Source organism: Balaenoptera borealis (genome assembly GCF_965194805.1).
Source record: "Balaenoptera borealis genome assembly, chromosome: 5".
NCBI lineage: Eukaryota > Metazoa > Chordata > Mammalia > Artiodactyla > Balaenopteridae > Balaenoptera > Balaenoptera borealis.
Window position 1 is genome coordinate 71,514,815 of NC_138862.1, and position 17,601 is coordinate 71,532,415.

General features: G+C 34.5%; 1 protein-coding gene across 2 annotated transcripts in view; it reads right to left on the reverse strand.

Moving 5' to 3' along the window:
• Window positions 1–1,035: 1,035 nt before the first annotated feature.
• Window positions 1,036–17,601, reverse strand: part of FYTTD1 (forty-two-three domain containing 1) — a 33,274-nt gene continuing 16,708 nt past the window's right edge. For both annotated transcript variants that reach the window (XM_082392350.1, XM_082392351.1), the window contains exons 4-9: window positions 13,938–14,050; window positions 12,093–12,189; window positions 11,623–11,684; window positions 10,031–10,105; window positions 4,774–4,900; window positions 1,036–3,110 (exon numbers count right to left, since the gene is read on the reverse strand). In XM_082392350.1, coding sequence (XP_082248476.1) covers window positions 3,012–3,110; window positions 4,774–4,900; window positions 10,031–10,105; window positions 11,623–11,684; window positions 12,093–12,189; window positions 13,938–14,050 — 573 coding nt within the window. In that variant the 3' untranslated portion in view covers window positions 1,036–3,011. The remainder of the gene's footprint in view (window positions 3,111–4,773; window positions 4,901–10,030; window positions 10,106–11,622; window positions 11,685–12,092; window positions 12,190–13,937; window positions 14,051–17,601) is intronic.

Consider the following 17,601-nt stretch of genomic DNA (forward strand, 5'->3'; position numbering starts at 1 on the left):
ATGATTTGCTTATAATTAAAATTGTGGCGAAGTTTATGCCTATTAGAAAAAAATACATAATGTTTGATTAGGAGCACTGGCCTTTTCTAATAGGTCTACCTAACTGGAATACCAAAGTGATGAAATCTCATAATCATCACTGGCAGAGTATATTTACTTACAGTGCTACAAACGCTAAAGCATGGCTACTACCAATTCTTAGATATCTGACAAGCCACAAACAATTCCACTACTTTCTGTGGGTGTTCAATTCACAGGAAGTTTATTATGAACTGATAATTAAAAGATCTGAGCTTAAAAAGTGACTCTACCACACACAAGTCTTGAAAAGTTGGGTCTCACTGAACCAAGATGTAAAAAGAGGGGTTAAGCTGGATGATCTCTAAAGGCTCATTTAGCCTAATATACTGCATTCTAAGTAAATTCGATTCTCTATTCTAACTCCTCCTGGCTACTTCCTGTTGGAGCTATGAATGAAATAGTCAAAAGGTAGTTAGTGGGAGGTCAATATGAGTCTAGATTGATTTACCAATTTAATTGGTAGGTAGCTTTTCAAACCCTAAAAATTATAGTCATTACAAACTTCTTTGTAACACAGAACAATCTAAAAACCACAACTCAATCTTCATAGCTAAGAATAAACCATGTGAGACCTGTAATATTTTATTTGTTAAAAATGAACAGCTTCAGAATAAATCTAAATGCAACTTTTCCAAAAAATGCCAAAAAGTACAGTGTAAAGCATCTCCTCATTAAATATAAACTTTCATTTTGTGATGCACTGCATCAATGTTTTGGATACACCTTGATGCAAAGGGAAATTTAAGTTGCATCCTGTTAAAAAAAAAAAAAAACCAAAAAAAAGCTTTAAGAACTGAAAAAGGATAATTATAACCACATTCCAAGAAGGGAAAATTTTCCTCCAGAAAAGCATATTCTTTTGTTTATATACAACATGTTAGCACTCAAGAATTTTAATTTGGCTGTAACAAAGGCAAGATTCTGTATTTAAAAAGAAAATGAATTACAGATGCATGAAGAGCAAAAGTTTAATATACCAAAGACACTTTGTTTGATGCACTTAATATCAATATTTGGGGCAATTTTTAAGATTAAAAAAAGGCATTAATAATAGCTCTGTACAATAATATTTAAAATAACAAGAAAACAAAAACATCTTTATACCATATTTTCACAAACTGTTCTAAAGACAGCAAACTCGTGCTCAGTTGTTTTTCCTTTGCTTCAAAATAAGTTACCAGTAATTCTCAACCAGTCTAAAATGTATTGTTCATGGATCGAATCTAAGCATTCATACTTGCAAAAACGTTTTGCAATGAGTCCTCCGCCTATGGAGAGACTAGAGTTTACTTTCAAATTGTATGACTGGCTTCCAATAATCCCTTATCAGTAGACTTACAAGCAAAATACCAGATATTAAGGATCAGATTTAATTCTTTGGTATAAGCAGGAAACTGTTATTGATAGCTTTCCGTGGCTAGCATAAACCAAGTAACCCAAGGGGCATGAGAGACAACAATGAAGTCTAGTATATACCACAAAGCAGGCAGGAGCCATAACTTAATGTTTTGTGTTTTTTTAACAGGGAAAATCAACACTAATAATACACTGTTTGGAAACTAACACCTACTTAGAGGTTTCATCATTATAGCAAACCAAAAAGTTAAGCTTCAAAATGACCAAACTTGTAACGTGTAGTCTATTTTGCTGCGTTTTGGCATTATACCCTAACTTATAATTTACAACCATCTAAGGACGTTTAGCACTAGCTTGGCACAACAAACTAACTCCTCCTAACCCTCCAGAGTGTGGGGGGAAAACCCTCTTCTCACCATAAATGCCTGAACTTTATACAAGAAATCAGAAGCAAAGGTACAAGGTTATAATGTAACTCTATTATCATTTTGCACTTTTTACCTGGTGACATATACAAGTACATTTTTATTTTTAGAGCTGTATACTGTTTAATTTAGCAAACTTAAAGTTTAACTTTCCTAAAAAGAAGTCTAGGGCTTTATGGCTAATTATACTATCAAAATATCTAAGGGACTCAATCCATCTTAAAAGTATAATTATTCTAAATATCATTTGAAGAATTCTTTGTGGACACTAGACTCAAGACTACACTAAATCCAAACAGTATACCTGTGACTTAGGTTTTAAAGTTTTTCTCCTCAGTTACCTGTCTTCCACCTGCTACTTCCTCTCATGCTTTCTTCATTTCCTAAACACAAATTATCAGATTTTTACACTGGACTTTCCTCCAAGGAGGCTCTATCAGATAACCTTGTAAACACCCATTTATAGCTTTCAAACACTAAAAAGACTAACATTTTAAACTGAGCCTATGCCTAGAGTCACATTTCTTGTTAAAAGTTCAGCATTAAGGATTTACTTAATCCTTAATTTACTTAATCCTTAAACTCTGGAGGATTAACCTAACGTTATTTGAAAAATGAACCAAGTTTAGATATTCCCATAAATCTTAAACCCCCAAACTGGAATTCTAATAATTTTTTTATATCCCTAGTGAAGAAAAGTCAATTGCACTTATTACATCAACACTATTAAAGAATAAGTGACAGCAACAAAGGGACCTACTTCAAATCTTGAAGACCAAGATTTACCATGGCAAAGTGTAAAAAACTGGGCAAAGGCGATGAGATCCTAAATACCACTATCATAAAAATAATCAATTTCTATCTTTCCGCCTTCTTTCTGCTGCATGAGAAACCAAAGAAGTCAAATAGAGAATTGTTCTGTCTGGGCCAACCATGAAATCTTTAAGAACATATAGGTATAGTCCCTGTTATTCTTTCAGGGCATTATTTATACATGTTAAAATAAAAAACAACTTCAAAAATAAAAAATAAGAGTTATTTAGCCTTGTGAATATTTTGAAATAAAGTTTCTTGAATTTCTGTGATGAACTCTTCAAAGAATTCGATTTTTAAAAGAGTCATCACTCAAAAGTCCCTTTGACATGGGACCTATCCCACAGTTACAAAGCGGCTTCCTCCTTTGTTGAAAGTGAGAGTGGCTCTTTGTTCCTTCAGGATCCCAAATCGCTCATTCAAAGTCATCCCTGTCTAGAGAAAATGAAACAAAACAAAAATTAACAACTTGACTGTAAGCCACATTTGCTTTGGAACAATAATGTGATCATAATGGTGATTCATAGTAAAATCAGCTAACATTTCCTGAATATTTGTATGTATGAACTCCTTTAATTCTAACAAACACCATACGAAATAGGTGAATTTAGTGAAGTTTAGAGAAGTTAGTTAAGTTGCCTACTTGCAGCTTTAGTATTGAAACTGACTCAGAAACCCTATCTCCTAACCATTATAATATTATGTACTATATAAAACACATATGCTGTAATGCTTACAAGTTATATACCCAAAGATTTCTTTATCTGAATTATTTTTAGAGTCTGCAAACACTGCCACCAACTCTAGTGATACCTCTGATAAAAGTTATTTAGATTTGTGAGTATTTTGAAACAAATTTTCTTGAATTTCTGAGTTCATTACAGATATTTAAATCAAATTCAAATCAAAATCTGGTTTTGATTAATAGCAGAAAAAGCACCCCAATTATACTTCATTTCTGAAAGGAAAGTAACAAGTGACAAAATAAAATAAAAATCAGCAAAATAAATTTGGTCGAATTTCCTTCCATACAGAAATTCTTACCTTCAGTTCCAAAGATTCTTATGTCAATGGACACACATAAAAAATTTGACAAAATGCAACAAATAAAAATTCTCAGCAAATTACAAATAGAAGGGAACTTCCTCAATCTGATAAAAACAACCTACTGCTAACATCATGCTTAATGGTGAAAAACTTAATGCTTTCTCCTCAAGCCTGGGAACAAGGCAAGCAAACGTGCTCTCAACACAGAACTGAAGGTCCTAGCCATTATAATACAGAAGAAAAAGAAAAGGTTTAAAGATTGGAAAGAAACTCTAAAATCCTAAGTAATCTATAAAATTACTAAAAGTAGTAAGTGAATTTTAGCAAGATTACAAGATACAAGGTTAATACAAAAACTGTCAAAACCATGGTGAGATATACCACTTCACCTGCATCTGAATGTCTAAAATCAAACGACAGATAATAACAAATGTTGGCAAGGACATGGAAATATTTAGAACCCTCTTACATGCCGGTAGGAATGGTTCTGCAGCTACTTCTCCAGAAAACAATCTGGTACTTCCTCAAAGGTTAAACACAGAATTACAATATGAACTAGCAATCCACTCTTAGGTATTTACCAAGGAGAAATAAAAACATATACTCATATACAAACACACAAATGTATGTGAATGTACAGGTTTTTGTGTGAGCATATGTACATGAATGTTCAGAAGAGCATTATTCACAGTAGACAAAGAATGGAAACAATCCAAATGTCCATCAACTGATAAATAAAATATAGTATATACATATGGTAGAATGTTATTCAACAATAAAAAAAAAAAACCCTGATATTCATTATGGATAAACCATGAAAACACTATGCTAACTGAAAGAAGCCCATCACAAAAGTTCACATATTATATGATCCCATTCACATGAAATGTCCGAAAGAGGCAAATCCAGAGACAGAAAATAGATAGACCAGTGGTTTCCTGGGGTTGAGGAGCATTAGGACATCCTATTTAATTCATTATACAACATTTGTTTTGTTAATTAAAATGTTTTCAGTGAACAGCCCAGAGAAATACAGGGAAAAAAAATTTACCTGTTTTCCAACACTATTTATGTCAAATTGAAGGGGGACACCTTTAGGAACTTTCTTTACATCAGATTGCTCCCGTTTTGTCAAGAATGAGGGCACAGCAGTACGAGTTAATCGTGGTTTCTGAGTTCTACCAGAAAAAAATTAAAAAGAGACCAGTTTAACAATCAAAAGAAGAAAAATAAATCATTTTGTACATAAGACATCTTGACTTGTACACATGTTCAAATGTATGAAGGCTACTTTATTTACATTCTCAAAAGAAAAAAAACCCCAAAAAACTGGTTCTTTTTATTTTTTAAAGTATAGTTATTTACAATATTGTGTTAGTTTTGGGTGTAGAGCACAGTGATTCAGTATTTGCAGATTATATTCCATTATAGGTTGTTACAAGATAATGGGTATAATTCCCTGTGCTACACAGTAAATCCTCATTGCTTATTTAATATATAGTAATTTGTACATTAATCCCAAACACCTAATTTGTTCCTTCTCCCTTCCCTCTCCCGTTTTGAGTCTGTTTCTGCATTGCATATACATTCATTTGTATTATTTTTTTATAATAGATTCCACATATAAGTGATATCATAGAGTATTTGTCTTTCTCTGACTTATTTCACTAAGCATAACATTCTCTAGGTCCATCCAGGTTGCTGCAAATAACAGTATTTCGTTCTTTTTTATGGCTAATATTCCATTGTATACATATATACATACATACACGTATGTATACATATATACATACATATATATATATATATATATATACACACCACATCTTCTTTATCCATTCATCTCTTGATGGATACTTAGGTTGCTTCCATGTCTTGACTACTGTAAATAGTGCTGTTATGAACATTGGGATGATGAACATTATCTTTTTGATTTAGTGTTTTCGTTTTTTCCAGCTATCTACCCAGGAGTGGAACTGCTGGATATGGTAGTTCTATTTTTAGTTTAGTTTTTTTTTTTTTTTAATTTATTTTATTTTTGGCTGCATCGGGTCTTAGTTGCAGCATGCGGGATCTTCACCACGGCACATGGGATCTTTTGCTGCAGTGTGTGGGCTTCTCTCTCTAGTTGTGGTGTGTGGGCTCCAGAGTGGGTGGGCTTTCTAGTTGCGGCACGCGGGCTCTCTAGTCGTGGCTCACGTGCTCAGTAGTTGCAGTGTGCTCGGGCTTAGCTGCCCCACAGCATGTGGGATCTTAGTTCCCTGACCAGGGATCAAACCCACGTCCCCTGCAATTGGAAGGCAGATTCTTAACCACGGGCCCACCAGGGAAGTACCTATTTTTAGTTTTTAAGAAACCTCTATACTGTTTTCCACAGTGGATGCACCAATTTACATTCTCACCAACAGTATCACAACGGTTTCCTTTTCTCCACATCCTCTCCGACATTTGTTATTTGTAGACTTTTTGATGACAGCCATTCTGACAGGTGAAGTGATACCTCATTGAAGTTCTGATTTGCATTTCTCTAATAATTAGCACTGTTGAGCATCTTTTCATATGCCTGTTAGCCATCTGTATGCCTTCTTTGGAAAAATGTCTATGCAGGTCTTCTGCCCACCTTTTGACTGGATTGTTTGTTTTCTTGATATTGAGTTGTATGAACTGTTTGTATATTTTGGATATTAACCTGTTGTCAGTCACATCATTTGCAAATATTTTCTTGCATTCTGTAGGTTGTCTTTTGATTTTGTTGATGGCTTCCTTTGCTGTGCAAAAGCTTTTAAGTTTAATTAGGTCCCATTTGTTTATTTTTGTTCTTATTTCTTTGGGCTTGGAGGACTGATCCAAGAAAATACTGCTATGATTTATGTCAGGGTGTTTTCCCTTTTTTCTCTTCTAGAAGTTTTAATGTTTCATGTCTTATATTTAACAATAAAATGGTCTAAAGACCATTATGAGTTTTTTTTAAACATCTTTATTGGAGTATAATTGCTTTACAATGGTGTGTTAGTTTCTGCTTTATAACAAAGTGAATCAGCTATACATATACATATATCCCCTTATCTCCTCCCTCTTGCGTCTCCCTCCCAGCCTCCCTATCCCACCCCTCTGGGTGGACACAAAGCACCGAGCTGATCTCCCTGTGCTATGCAGCTGCTTCCCACTAGTCATCTATTTTACATTTGGTAGTGTATATATGTCCATGCCACTCTGTCACTTCATCCCAGCTTACCCTTCCCCCTCCCCGTGTTCTCCAGTCCATTCTCTAGGTCTGCATCTTTACTCCTGTCCTGCCCCTAGGTTCTTCAGAACCACTTTTTTTTAAAGATTCCATATATATGTGTTATCATATGGTATTTGTTTTTCTCTTTCTGACTTACTTTACTCTGTATGACAGTCTCTAGGTCCAACCACCTCACTACAAATAACTCAATTTCGTTTCTTTTTATGGCTCAGTAATATTCCATTGTATGTATGTGCCACATCTTCTGTATCCATTCATCTGTCAATGGACACTTAGGTGGCTTCCATGTCCCGGCTATTGTAAATAGAGCTGCAATGAACATTGTGGTACATGACTCTTTTTGAATTATGGTTTTCTCAGGGCATATGCCCAGTAGTGGGATTGCTGGGTCATATGGTAGTTCTATTTTTAGTTTTTTAAGGAACTGCCATACTGTTCTCCATAGTGGCTGTAACAATTTACATTCCCACCAACAGTGCAAGAGGGTTTCCTTTTCTCCACACCCTCTCCAGCATTTACTGTTTGTAGATTTTTTGATGATGGCCATTCTGACTGGTGTGAGGTGATACCTCATTGTAGTTTTGATTTGCATTTCTCTAATGATTAGTGATCTTGAGCATCCTTTCATGTGTTTGTTGGCAATCTGTTTATCTTCTTTGGAGAAATGTCTATTTAGGTCTTCTGGATTGGGTTGTTTTTTTGATATTGAGCTGCATGAGCTGCTTGTGTATTTTGGACATTAATCCTTTGTCAGTTGCTTTGTTTGCAAATATTTTCTCCCATTCTGAGGGTTGTCTTTTCATCTTATTTATGGTTTCCTTTGCTGTGCAAAAGCTTTTAAGTTTAATTAGGTCCCATTTGTTTACTTTTGTTCTTATTTCTTTTGGCTTGGGAGACTGATGCAAGAAAATACTGCTATGATTTATGTCAGGGTGTTTCGCCTTTTTTCTCTTCTACGAGTTTTATTGTTTCATGTCTTACATTTAGGTCTTTAGACCATTATGAGTTTATTTTTGTATATGGTGTGAGGGAATGTTCTAATTTCATTGTTTTACATGTGGCTGTCCAGTTTTCCCAGCACCACTTGCTGAAGAGACTGTCTTTTCTCCATTGCACATTCTTACCTCCTTTGTCATAGATTAATGGACCATACGTACATGGCTTTTATTTCTCTCTATTCTGACCCATTGATCTATGTGGCCTTTTTTGTGCCAATATCATGCTGTTTTGACTATTGTAGTATTGTAGTATAGTCTTAAGTCTGGTAGGGTCATACCTCCAGCTTTGTTCTTTTTTCCTCAGAAGTTGCTTTGGTAATTTGGGGTCTTTCAGGGTTCTATATAAATTTTAAGATTGTTTGTTTTAGTTCTGTGGAAAATGTCCTGGGTATTTTGATAGGGATTGCATTAAACCTGTAGATTGCTTTCGCTAATATGGTCATTTTAATAATATTAATTCTTCCAATCCAAGAGCATGGGATTATCTTTCCATTTCTTTGAATAATCTTCAATTTCCTTCATCAACATTTTATAGTTTTCAGCATATAGGTCCTTCACCTCCTTGGTTAAGTTTATTCCTAGGTATTTTTTAAATGCAATTTTAAATGGGAATTTTTTTTTTCTTTAACTTTCTCTTTCTGATTTTCATTATAGTGTATAGAAACACAACAGATTTCTGTATATTAATCTTGTATCCTGCAACCTTGCTGAATTCAAAAAAATACTTGGTTCTTGACTGACTAATCTAGAGACTAAAATTTATAAATCACTCACAGAATACCTCTGTAAGTAGAACTACAAACTTTTCAACAATTTGGAAGGATTGGTGATTTCCAAGTCTTGATCTTCTACTAAAATAAAGCAACCTCTAAAATCTTAGAGAATCATCCTAGGTTTTAATTTCAATCATTAAAATGGTTAGATAGTTAAAAACAAAACTCCATAAACCTAGAAAGTTGAAAAAAATTTTTATTATTTTATTTTCTTTTTAAAATGTTCATCACATCTCACAGAACTGATTTCATAACCTACTAATGGGCCACACACATAATGTGAAAAATATCAACACAGAGATATTTTCCTCTGCTGTGTTAGAAGACTGAGTACGTCTGCATGAATTTCCAAGAAACTAGCCAATCTGCTAGACTACTGGCTGATACAGGACTTTCTTTAAATTTCAAGTATAGAGCTTAGATTTTCATTCCTGATACTTTTTGATGGGAAAAATTTAAGAGTGCCAGTTATGGTCTGGTCTATGGCTAGGTCAACTATCAGGTTGAATTTGATGATATGGTTTTAGAACTTTCTTGAAATGCATCCTTGACCTCTGGCCCTGTGCTTTAAGTCTCACATCTTGCCTGTCAAATCGGGGTTCAGTTCACCCCCCATCCCCTAGGCAACATCACTTCCAGCTTCAACCTAGAAAGTTTATAATGCAATAAATATAACGGAATGGTTAACTAAATTAAGGTCATCTAGATAAAAGAATACATTATGAAGCCTTTAAAAAGAAGGTAGATCTGTATGTAATGAAAAGTAAAGAAGTCCAAAGCATACTGGGGGGAGGGGGAGAAGGGAGCAAGTATGCATGGTATTCTCATTTATGATTATACACAAGAAATAGATGTACATAGTATGTTATATGGGCACCACATTTTTTAAATAAATATATGAAATTGTTAAAAGTGGTTACTTTGGAGCTGTAGAACCAGGAATCAGGGAGCTTTTACTTTTAACTTTTTTTTGTTATTTTTGATTTTTTTGTTTGTTTTTTTTTTGGGCCATGCTGTGCAGCTTGAGGGATCTTAGTTCTCCACCTGACCAAGGATTGAACCTGGGCCTCAGCAGTGAAAGCGCCTGCTGAGCCCTAACCTCTGGACCACCAGGGAATCCCCTACCTTTAATTGTATATTATACTATTTCCACTTTATACCACAAGTATTACTTTTACCCTGTCTCAGTTTATCCTAACGTGAACATCATACTCTGAAGAGAAGTCAAATATTTTTTTATTATCTTATATAGAGAAGTTATAGTTTTCGCAAAATAAAAAAAAGACTTACACTGGGCACTGCACTGCTCCTGGATTATCAATGGATACAGTCAAAATTCCTCCATTTGTGGTGGAAGTCCGCCATCTAGTTTCAAAAAACCAAAAATTTCATTAAAATGACAGTTTATGAATCCTATAGTGTATTCCACATTAAAACATACATTTTAAAGTAGCCATTACTTTTTCTTAGTTTTTTAGGAAATACAGACACCTGGGCCCCACCATGATATAATTAATCAGCATCTTGGGTGTAAGAACTAGACACCTGAATTTATTAAATATTTTTCAGTGTAACAAATATATGCACATAAAAAAATCAAATAATACAGAAAGGCTTCTAATAAGAAACAACAGTCCTTTACCCCACTATTCTCCCTTTCTGCTCCCCAGAGGCAGCACTTTTAACCTTTCCTGTTTTTCCTGCTTGCTAGTTAGTTACCTCCAGTTCACTAAACAAAATGCGTATGTAATACTATCTTGCTATGGTAAGGATTCAGCTCATTACACTATCCTCTAGTTTCTCTTCCTACCTCTAAACGTTTTGATGGCTATATCACTATTTTACTTCCATTATAACTTTAAATATACTAAAATCTCTTTTTTTAGTAGTGTCTCTTGACATTATCCCCTACCCACTTTGTATAAAAGGACAGTAGCATCTCTAATTCCTTCCCTCCACCTCTTCACTCATTTTGTACCTCTCACTTTTTATCAGCTTTACTTTTAGATTTATGTTGGCCAAAATCTGACATTTATATCACACTGTTACCAAATTAAGTATTTTGTGCTTTGTTCTATAGATTGATTCTTAAAGTTCAAAACAAATAAGCCGCATTTACATTATTACAATTATGTAAATACTGTTTATTGCAGAAGCAAATAGGTCATGATTATTATTTCCTTCCTTTTGGTTTCCAATGCCTGACTCCTGTGCAAAAGAATATTGCCAGCATCAAGTTTAAATAGTTGCCTTTCTGACACGCCAATTGCTCAAAATCATGCCCATTATAGATGGCGTCATATCTGGACCATGATCATGTTTTATATGCTTTGTTTTCACAGAAGTAGCCATAATTTTAAATGATTTAATTTTAAAACCTGATTATATTGATGGAGTGTTACAACTCACACTTGGGGAGTGCAATTCTAACAGACAAAAATACATTCTTGAAAAAATCCTTCATGGGGTAAGGAGAAAAACACAATATGTGAAAAGAAAACATCCTATTGTTTTTAAAAATCTGTAAATTTTCTAAAAGCGCTACTGGATTTTCTTCTATTTATTCCCTGAATTGGTTCATTTGTATGAAAGTAGTTATAAGAAAATAAAGAGCTATTTCATTAAAAAGGAATAAACAGGCAAGAAAAAATTTAAAATACAGAGTAATGTATTTGGTGCTAAAAGTTATAACACTGACATGTGAAAATGAAAAAGGTTTTTGGGGAAAAAACAACAAAAACAACATAGGATTTATTTATTTCAGGCTCAATGGTTAATTCACTTCTCATTTAATTTCTTTTAGACTTGGGTACAAAGTAATTTGGGTCACTACTATTCTGGGAGTTTTGAAATGACATCTTGAAAAACAAATTGAAACTTACTGACGAGTTCTCTTTGCTACTACATCGTCTAGCAGTTGTTCTGAGTTCAACTGGGCCTGAACCTGAAGGGAAAAAAAAAGCAGTAGATCCCATAGAAAGCAGAGGATTTGAATCCAAAGAGCTACCCTGCTCTGTAACTTTATAACCCAGTGTGGTGTGTGAATGCAGGAGAGGGGCATGTGCCTATTCTGACAACACCTCTTTGTTCGGGTTCCTGTATCAGAACTAGCAGTAAAAACAAGTTTATTCCTAAATAACATGTTAAATTCTTATAAGACACTGCCACTGAGGACAACAAAAGAGAAAATAGAAAACAAAAAAAGAAATTAATCTAATGTCATGTTCTCCATATTCTAAACCCAAACCCTACCTCAATCTTGGGCCATGTCTATGATAGAGGATTACTAAAGGTGGATGTTCAGGATCCTTTGTTTGGGTAAAAAGAAAACACTACCAAGGGTTTTTTATACCTTCAGGCCTCTCCTGAAAAGAAAAGTTGCCTGACGAGTGTCTTTCTGATGACTTAATTTATTTCCACTCCGGGTAAAATTGGCTGGAATGTTATTTCTGCAACAAAAACACATACACCATGAATAGTGTGGGCCACTTAACAACTTTCAAACATCTTGAAAAGATAAGCAAAAATATTTAAATTCATAGGATGAAAATCTGAGGTACACTAAACACAAAGACTCTGAATTATACCCTTGTTTACATGAAGCTATTGAGATCTGATTTACAAATACCTCCCTCTGTAGCAGACTACATAACAATGTGGTTAATTCTGACCTAATTTATCTTACAAATATTCAACAGTTTAATATTCTGACATATAAGGTCTCTTCTGAAGACACTGAAATAACATTTTTAATGCTACTTTCTAAATTTGGTAAAAGACATAAATGTACAGATTTATTAACAGGATTAGTACAAAGAAAAGCACACCTAGGCACATCATGGTCAAACTGCTGAAAACTAAAAATGAAGAGAAAATCTTGAAATATAACATCTTCTCCAATTTTCTCTCCTTCACTCAGAAACCTTCATATATTAATATAAATCACACAGAACCTTACACTATTCCACTGTTTGCTCTCTCCTGCTTAGAACATTGTTATCTTAATTATATGTTTGACTTGACTTTCACCAATTCCTTTCTGGTTTCTATAGAAAGTTGGTAAAACATGAGAAAACAAATTTTCATTTCTGTCTACTTATTTATTTTTATAAATAAATGTTTAACAGGTCACCTAATCTTACCTACAATCTTATAGAGGCTCAAATGCAAAATTTCCCTGCCAGCCCAATTAACATGCGCTCATTAATGGCTCATGTAATTGACAAGCTCTTATTTGAGAAGTTTCCCTTTTCCAAAAAAGTACTCCCAAATAATTCCCAAAAGAAAAAGAGATGATAGTTGAATAAAGCTGCAATTGTAGCCATTCCACTTATACAAAAACTTCATTTCAGGGTTTTTTTGCTTTGAATTATCTTCTATAAAAGATGAATAAAAGGCATTTGTAACTGAAATAATAAGAAAACTTCACAGCCTGTCAATTACTTTATCCTTACAGAGAACAGAATACCATAACGATAGGCCACAATTTTTAAGTTTTGTTATACTTTTTTTAAATTTATTTATTTGGTTGTGCCTGGTCTTAGTTCCAGCAGGTGGGCTCCTTAGTTGCAGCAGGCAGGCTCCTTAGTTGTGGCATGCAAACTCTTAGTTGCGGCATGCATATGGGATCTAGTTCCCTGACCAGGGATCAAACCCGGGTCCCCTGCATTGACAGCGTGGAGTCTTAACCACTGAGCCACCAGGGAAGCCCTGTTATATCTTTTTTAAATTAAAAGAAAAATAATTTCAGCTTACGAAGCATTCATGCAAAATTCTTTCAGGTTTGCTTTTCCCACAAATAACATACACTGTTTTATTAAGAGCCATTGAGACTATATAACAAATTCAGCTTTCAGAATTCTCAATTTTGAATAATTCTGGAAGAGGTGTTTTTACCAAAACGATCACCTTTTGCAATTTTACTCTATATGTCGAGAGAGAAAGACACAGAGTTATGCTTTTTTAAAACGTTTACAATCAGTTAAATTCATCAATAACACTGGTTCTAAGAGATAAGCAAGCTATTACTGAATACTTCCATATTGGATTTTCAAACAGATATCCCAAATATCTGTCTTGAAAATGACCAGATACCTACAAACATCACTGCAAATTCATTCCTTTGAACTCTCAGTGCAAGAAGTCCATCTTTATTTATGATGTATAACATAACATTGTCTTATATTTGAGTACTTACTTTCTATTTAACTGGTTAGGTCTCTTGAGAGCTGCAACTGGTTTTCTCTGTACTTCATTTTGTCTCAGAAGGTTTGCCTTCCTTTTTAACGCTGGAAAATATCGCTCTATATTCTTTCAGAAGGCAAGAAACTATGTTAATTAGATTGCTTTTTGCTCTATACCCTACTACAATAAACATTTCTGAGGCAGAATGGACAGGGACTGACCACTGCTTAGATGTACAGGTTGTGCTAAAACAACTTGAATATTTCCTGTCTAAGTGACGAAAAAGATAACTACATTATACTTAAAATACTTGCAACAAAAGAAGAATTCAAACAGAAGAATGAATTTTTTTCTATTTTGGTTATGTTCAGTTTGAGGTATTCTGAGGGATGCACAGGTGATGAGGAAACATGGTTCTGGAGCTCAAGAGAAGAACCCTGTAGAGAGCCAGAAATGTAAATTAGGGAATCTTTTATATAAATATGATTTTGATATCAAGTGAAGAGATAAGAGAGCCAAGATCCAAAACAAATGTGTGAGAAGGAAAAAGGGAGGTTGTGATAGGAAAAAAGTCTGAGTAGAAAGACAAGAATTAAGAAAATTCAATGTCATAGAAAATAAGCACATGAAATGTCCACTTTTTCTCTCTCTACATATATAAATTCAGTCCATCATTAAAGCCTAATTCAGGTTTCCATATTTCCCATGAAGACTTCTAAAGTCTCTGACAATATGGACTGTATCTTTTATTTAATCTGGATTCTCTTATATTTTGAGAATCTGACAAGGGATTAATCTCCAAAATACACGAACAGCTCATGCAGCTCAATATCAAAAAAATAACCCAATCAATAAATGGGGGGAAGATCTAAATAGACATTCTCCAAAGAAGACATACAGATGGCCAAAAAGCACATGAAAAGATGCTCAACATCACAAATTATTAGAGAAATGCAAATCAAAACTACAATGAGGTATCACCTCACACCAGTCAGAATGGCCATCATCAAAAAATCTACACAAAATAAATGCTGGAGAGGGTGTGGAGAAAAGGGAACCCTCCTGCACTGTTGGTGGGAATGTAAATTGATACAGCCACTATGGAGAACAGTATGGAGGTTCCTTAAAAAACGAAAAATAGAACTACCATACGACCCAGCAATCCCACTACCGGGTATATACCCTGAGAAAACCATAATTCAAAAAGAGTCATGTACCACAATGTTCACTGCAGCTCTATTTACAATAGCCAGGACATGGAAGCACCTAAATGTCCATTGACAGAGGAATGGATAAAGAAGATGTGGTATATATATATACAATAGAATATTACTCAACCATTAAATGGAACAAAATAGTGCCATTTGCAGAGACATGGATAGACCCAGAGACTGTCATACAGAGTGAAGTGAGTCAGAAAGAGAAAAACAAACATCGTATAATATCCCTTATATGTGGAATCTAGAAGAATGGTACAGATGAACTTATCGGCAAAGCAGAAATAGAGTCACAGATGTAGAGAACAAACTTATGGTTACCAAGGAGGGGAAGGGGGGAATGGGACGAATTGGGAGATTGGGATTGACATATATACACCACTAAGTATAAAATAGATAACTAATGAGAACCTACTGTTTAGCACAGGGACCTCTACTCAATGATCTGTGGTGACCTAAACGGGAAGGAAATCTAAAAAACAGTGGAGATATGTATACCTGTAACTGATTCACTTTATTGTACAGCAGAAACTAACACAACATTGTAAAGCAACTATACTCCAATAAAAATTTAAAAGAAAAGAATATGAGAAGTATCCCATAAATATCGATTGACTAAAAACCACAAAAATTACAATAGTCTTCATTTTCATGAACGTTTGGAAAAGAAGTAAATGGAGGAATAAAGAATATTAAGAGTACGGAAGAAATGCTATGAAATCAGACTAATGATGGCCCATTCCGAGCTTTGTATTTTGTCTTTAATAAAAATGCCAAGGCTCATTTTATAGGTAAATGTAGAAGTTCCTTCTATGATGCTACTGTCACATTGTTTTCCTTCAAAATACCTGCCATATTATAATCACATAGTTATTTGTGTGATAAATTATTTAATATTTATTTGAGTTCTCCATGAAGACAGGGATTTTCTATTGAGTTACTGCAGAATCCCTTGCGTCTAGGACATACTGAGTATTCAGTCAACATGAGTTAAATGATGAATACATGGGCAAGAACTTTAACAATCCATTAATATATGGGGAATTTGTGTTCCATGAATCTAAGGTTACATGTGTATAAAAGTGTTTACAAAAAATATCTAAGGATAAGCTTTTCTTACAGAATTTTGAGATAAAAAATTATTCCTTGAAGGAAAGAAATTAAGGTAGTTTATTTTTAATGCTATTTTATTAAAGTAATATTTACATACAATAAAATTTTAAGTGTATAGTTTATGAAGTTGGGTAATTACAAGTAATCATGTAACCATATCATAATCAAGATATAAAACAGTACCCTCACACTTAAAAGTTTCCCTGTGCCCCCTTGCAGTCAATTTCCTTCCCCCACCTGACTCTAACCCCAGGCAATGACTGATCTGTCACTATAGTTTAGCCTTCTCTACAATATCAAATAAACAGAATCATAGTACATAGTGTTTTGTGTTTGTGTTCTTTTGCTTAGCGTGATGTTTTGAGATGTATCCACACTGTCTTGCGCATTAACATTTATTCCTTTTTTATTGCTGAACAGAATTCCATAGTATGAAGATAAGGTATTTATAAACTGTCAAAATCAGACAAAAGATCAAAACTACCCATTAGCAGACGATAACTGCTATATATGCAGCAACAACAAAAATTTTTTAAGTTCACAGAAGTACTAAATGGTTTAGTATTATTAGTCAAGTTAAAAGTTCTACAAAACATAACATACCCTCAGTTTTAGGAAATTGTGAACCTAAAATAGAAAAGTTACAGTATTGACATTGACAAGGTTATATATTCCAGTAGAAGAATCCCTTACGAACTTTTACTTGGCAGATATTTTAAGCTGACTTTCTCTAAACAAAAGAAAATTCATTCTTAGAGACAACCATTCCCCTCCAGGCACAGCCATTTGCTCTCTCAGTAAATACTCGTAATGTAAATGAGTATGCTATCTTTCCCACTTAGTAATTCACTTCATAGGTAAGAAAATGTACATTTGTATTGAAATAAAATCTCACTAATTCATATAAACTGTGGAAAGGAAGAGAAAACGTAACAAAAAGTCTAACTGTGGTCAGGACTTTTTTTTAAGGTATAAAATTTCTAAGTATATGCAGCAATTCAAGGACAAGTAAGGTAATTTGTTGAATGAATAGAAAAGGATGGTGTAAGTTACTTATATGTAAAAAGCTGGAAGACCGCAGTGCAGAGACTCACTGGGGGGAGACTGGACAGCTCCTGGCACACGGGAACTGGGGTCTGCAGGGCTGCGGGCAGCATCCTCCCTCTGGAGAACAGCAACCGTGGTGGAGCTGGCAGCCTCCACCTGCTCTGGAGTCAGAGGTGGCACCCCAGCAGCTGCTGTCCCAGAACCCGGAGGCCTGGGCGCCACCGTGGTCCTTGATAAAGGTAGTGTTGGACAGGTTTCTCCACTACAAAATCAACCATTTTTCTCTTTGCATACCCTGTT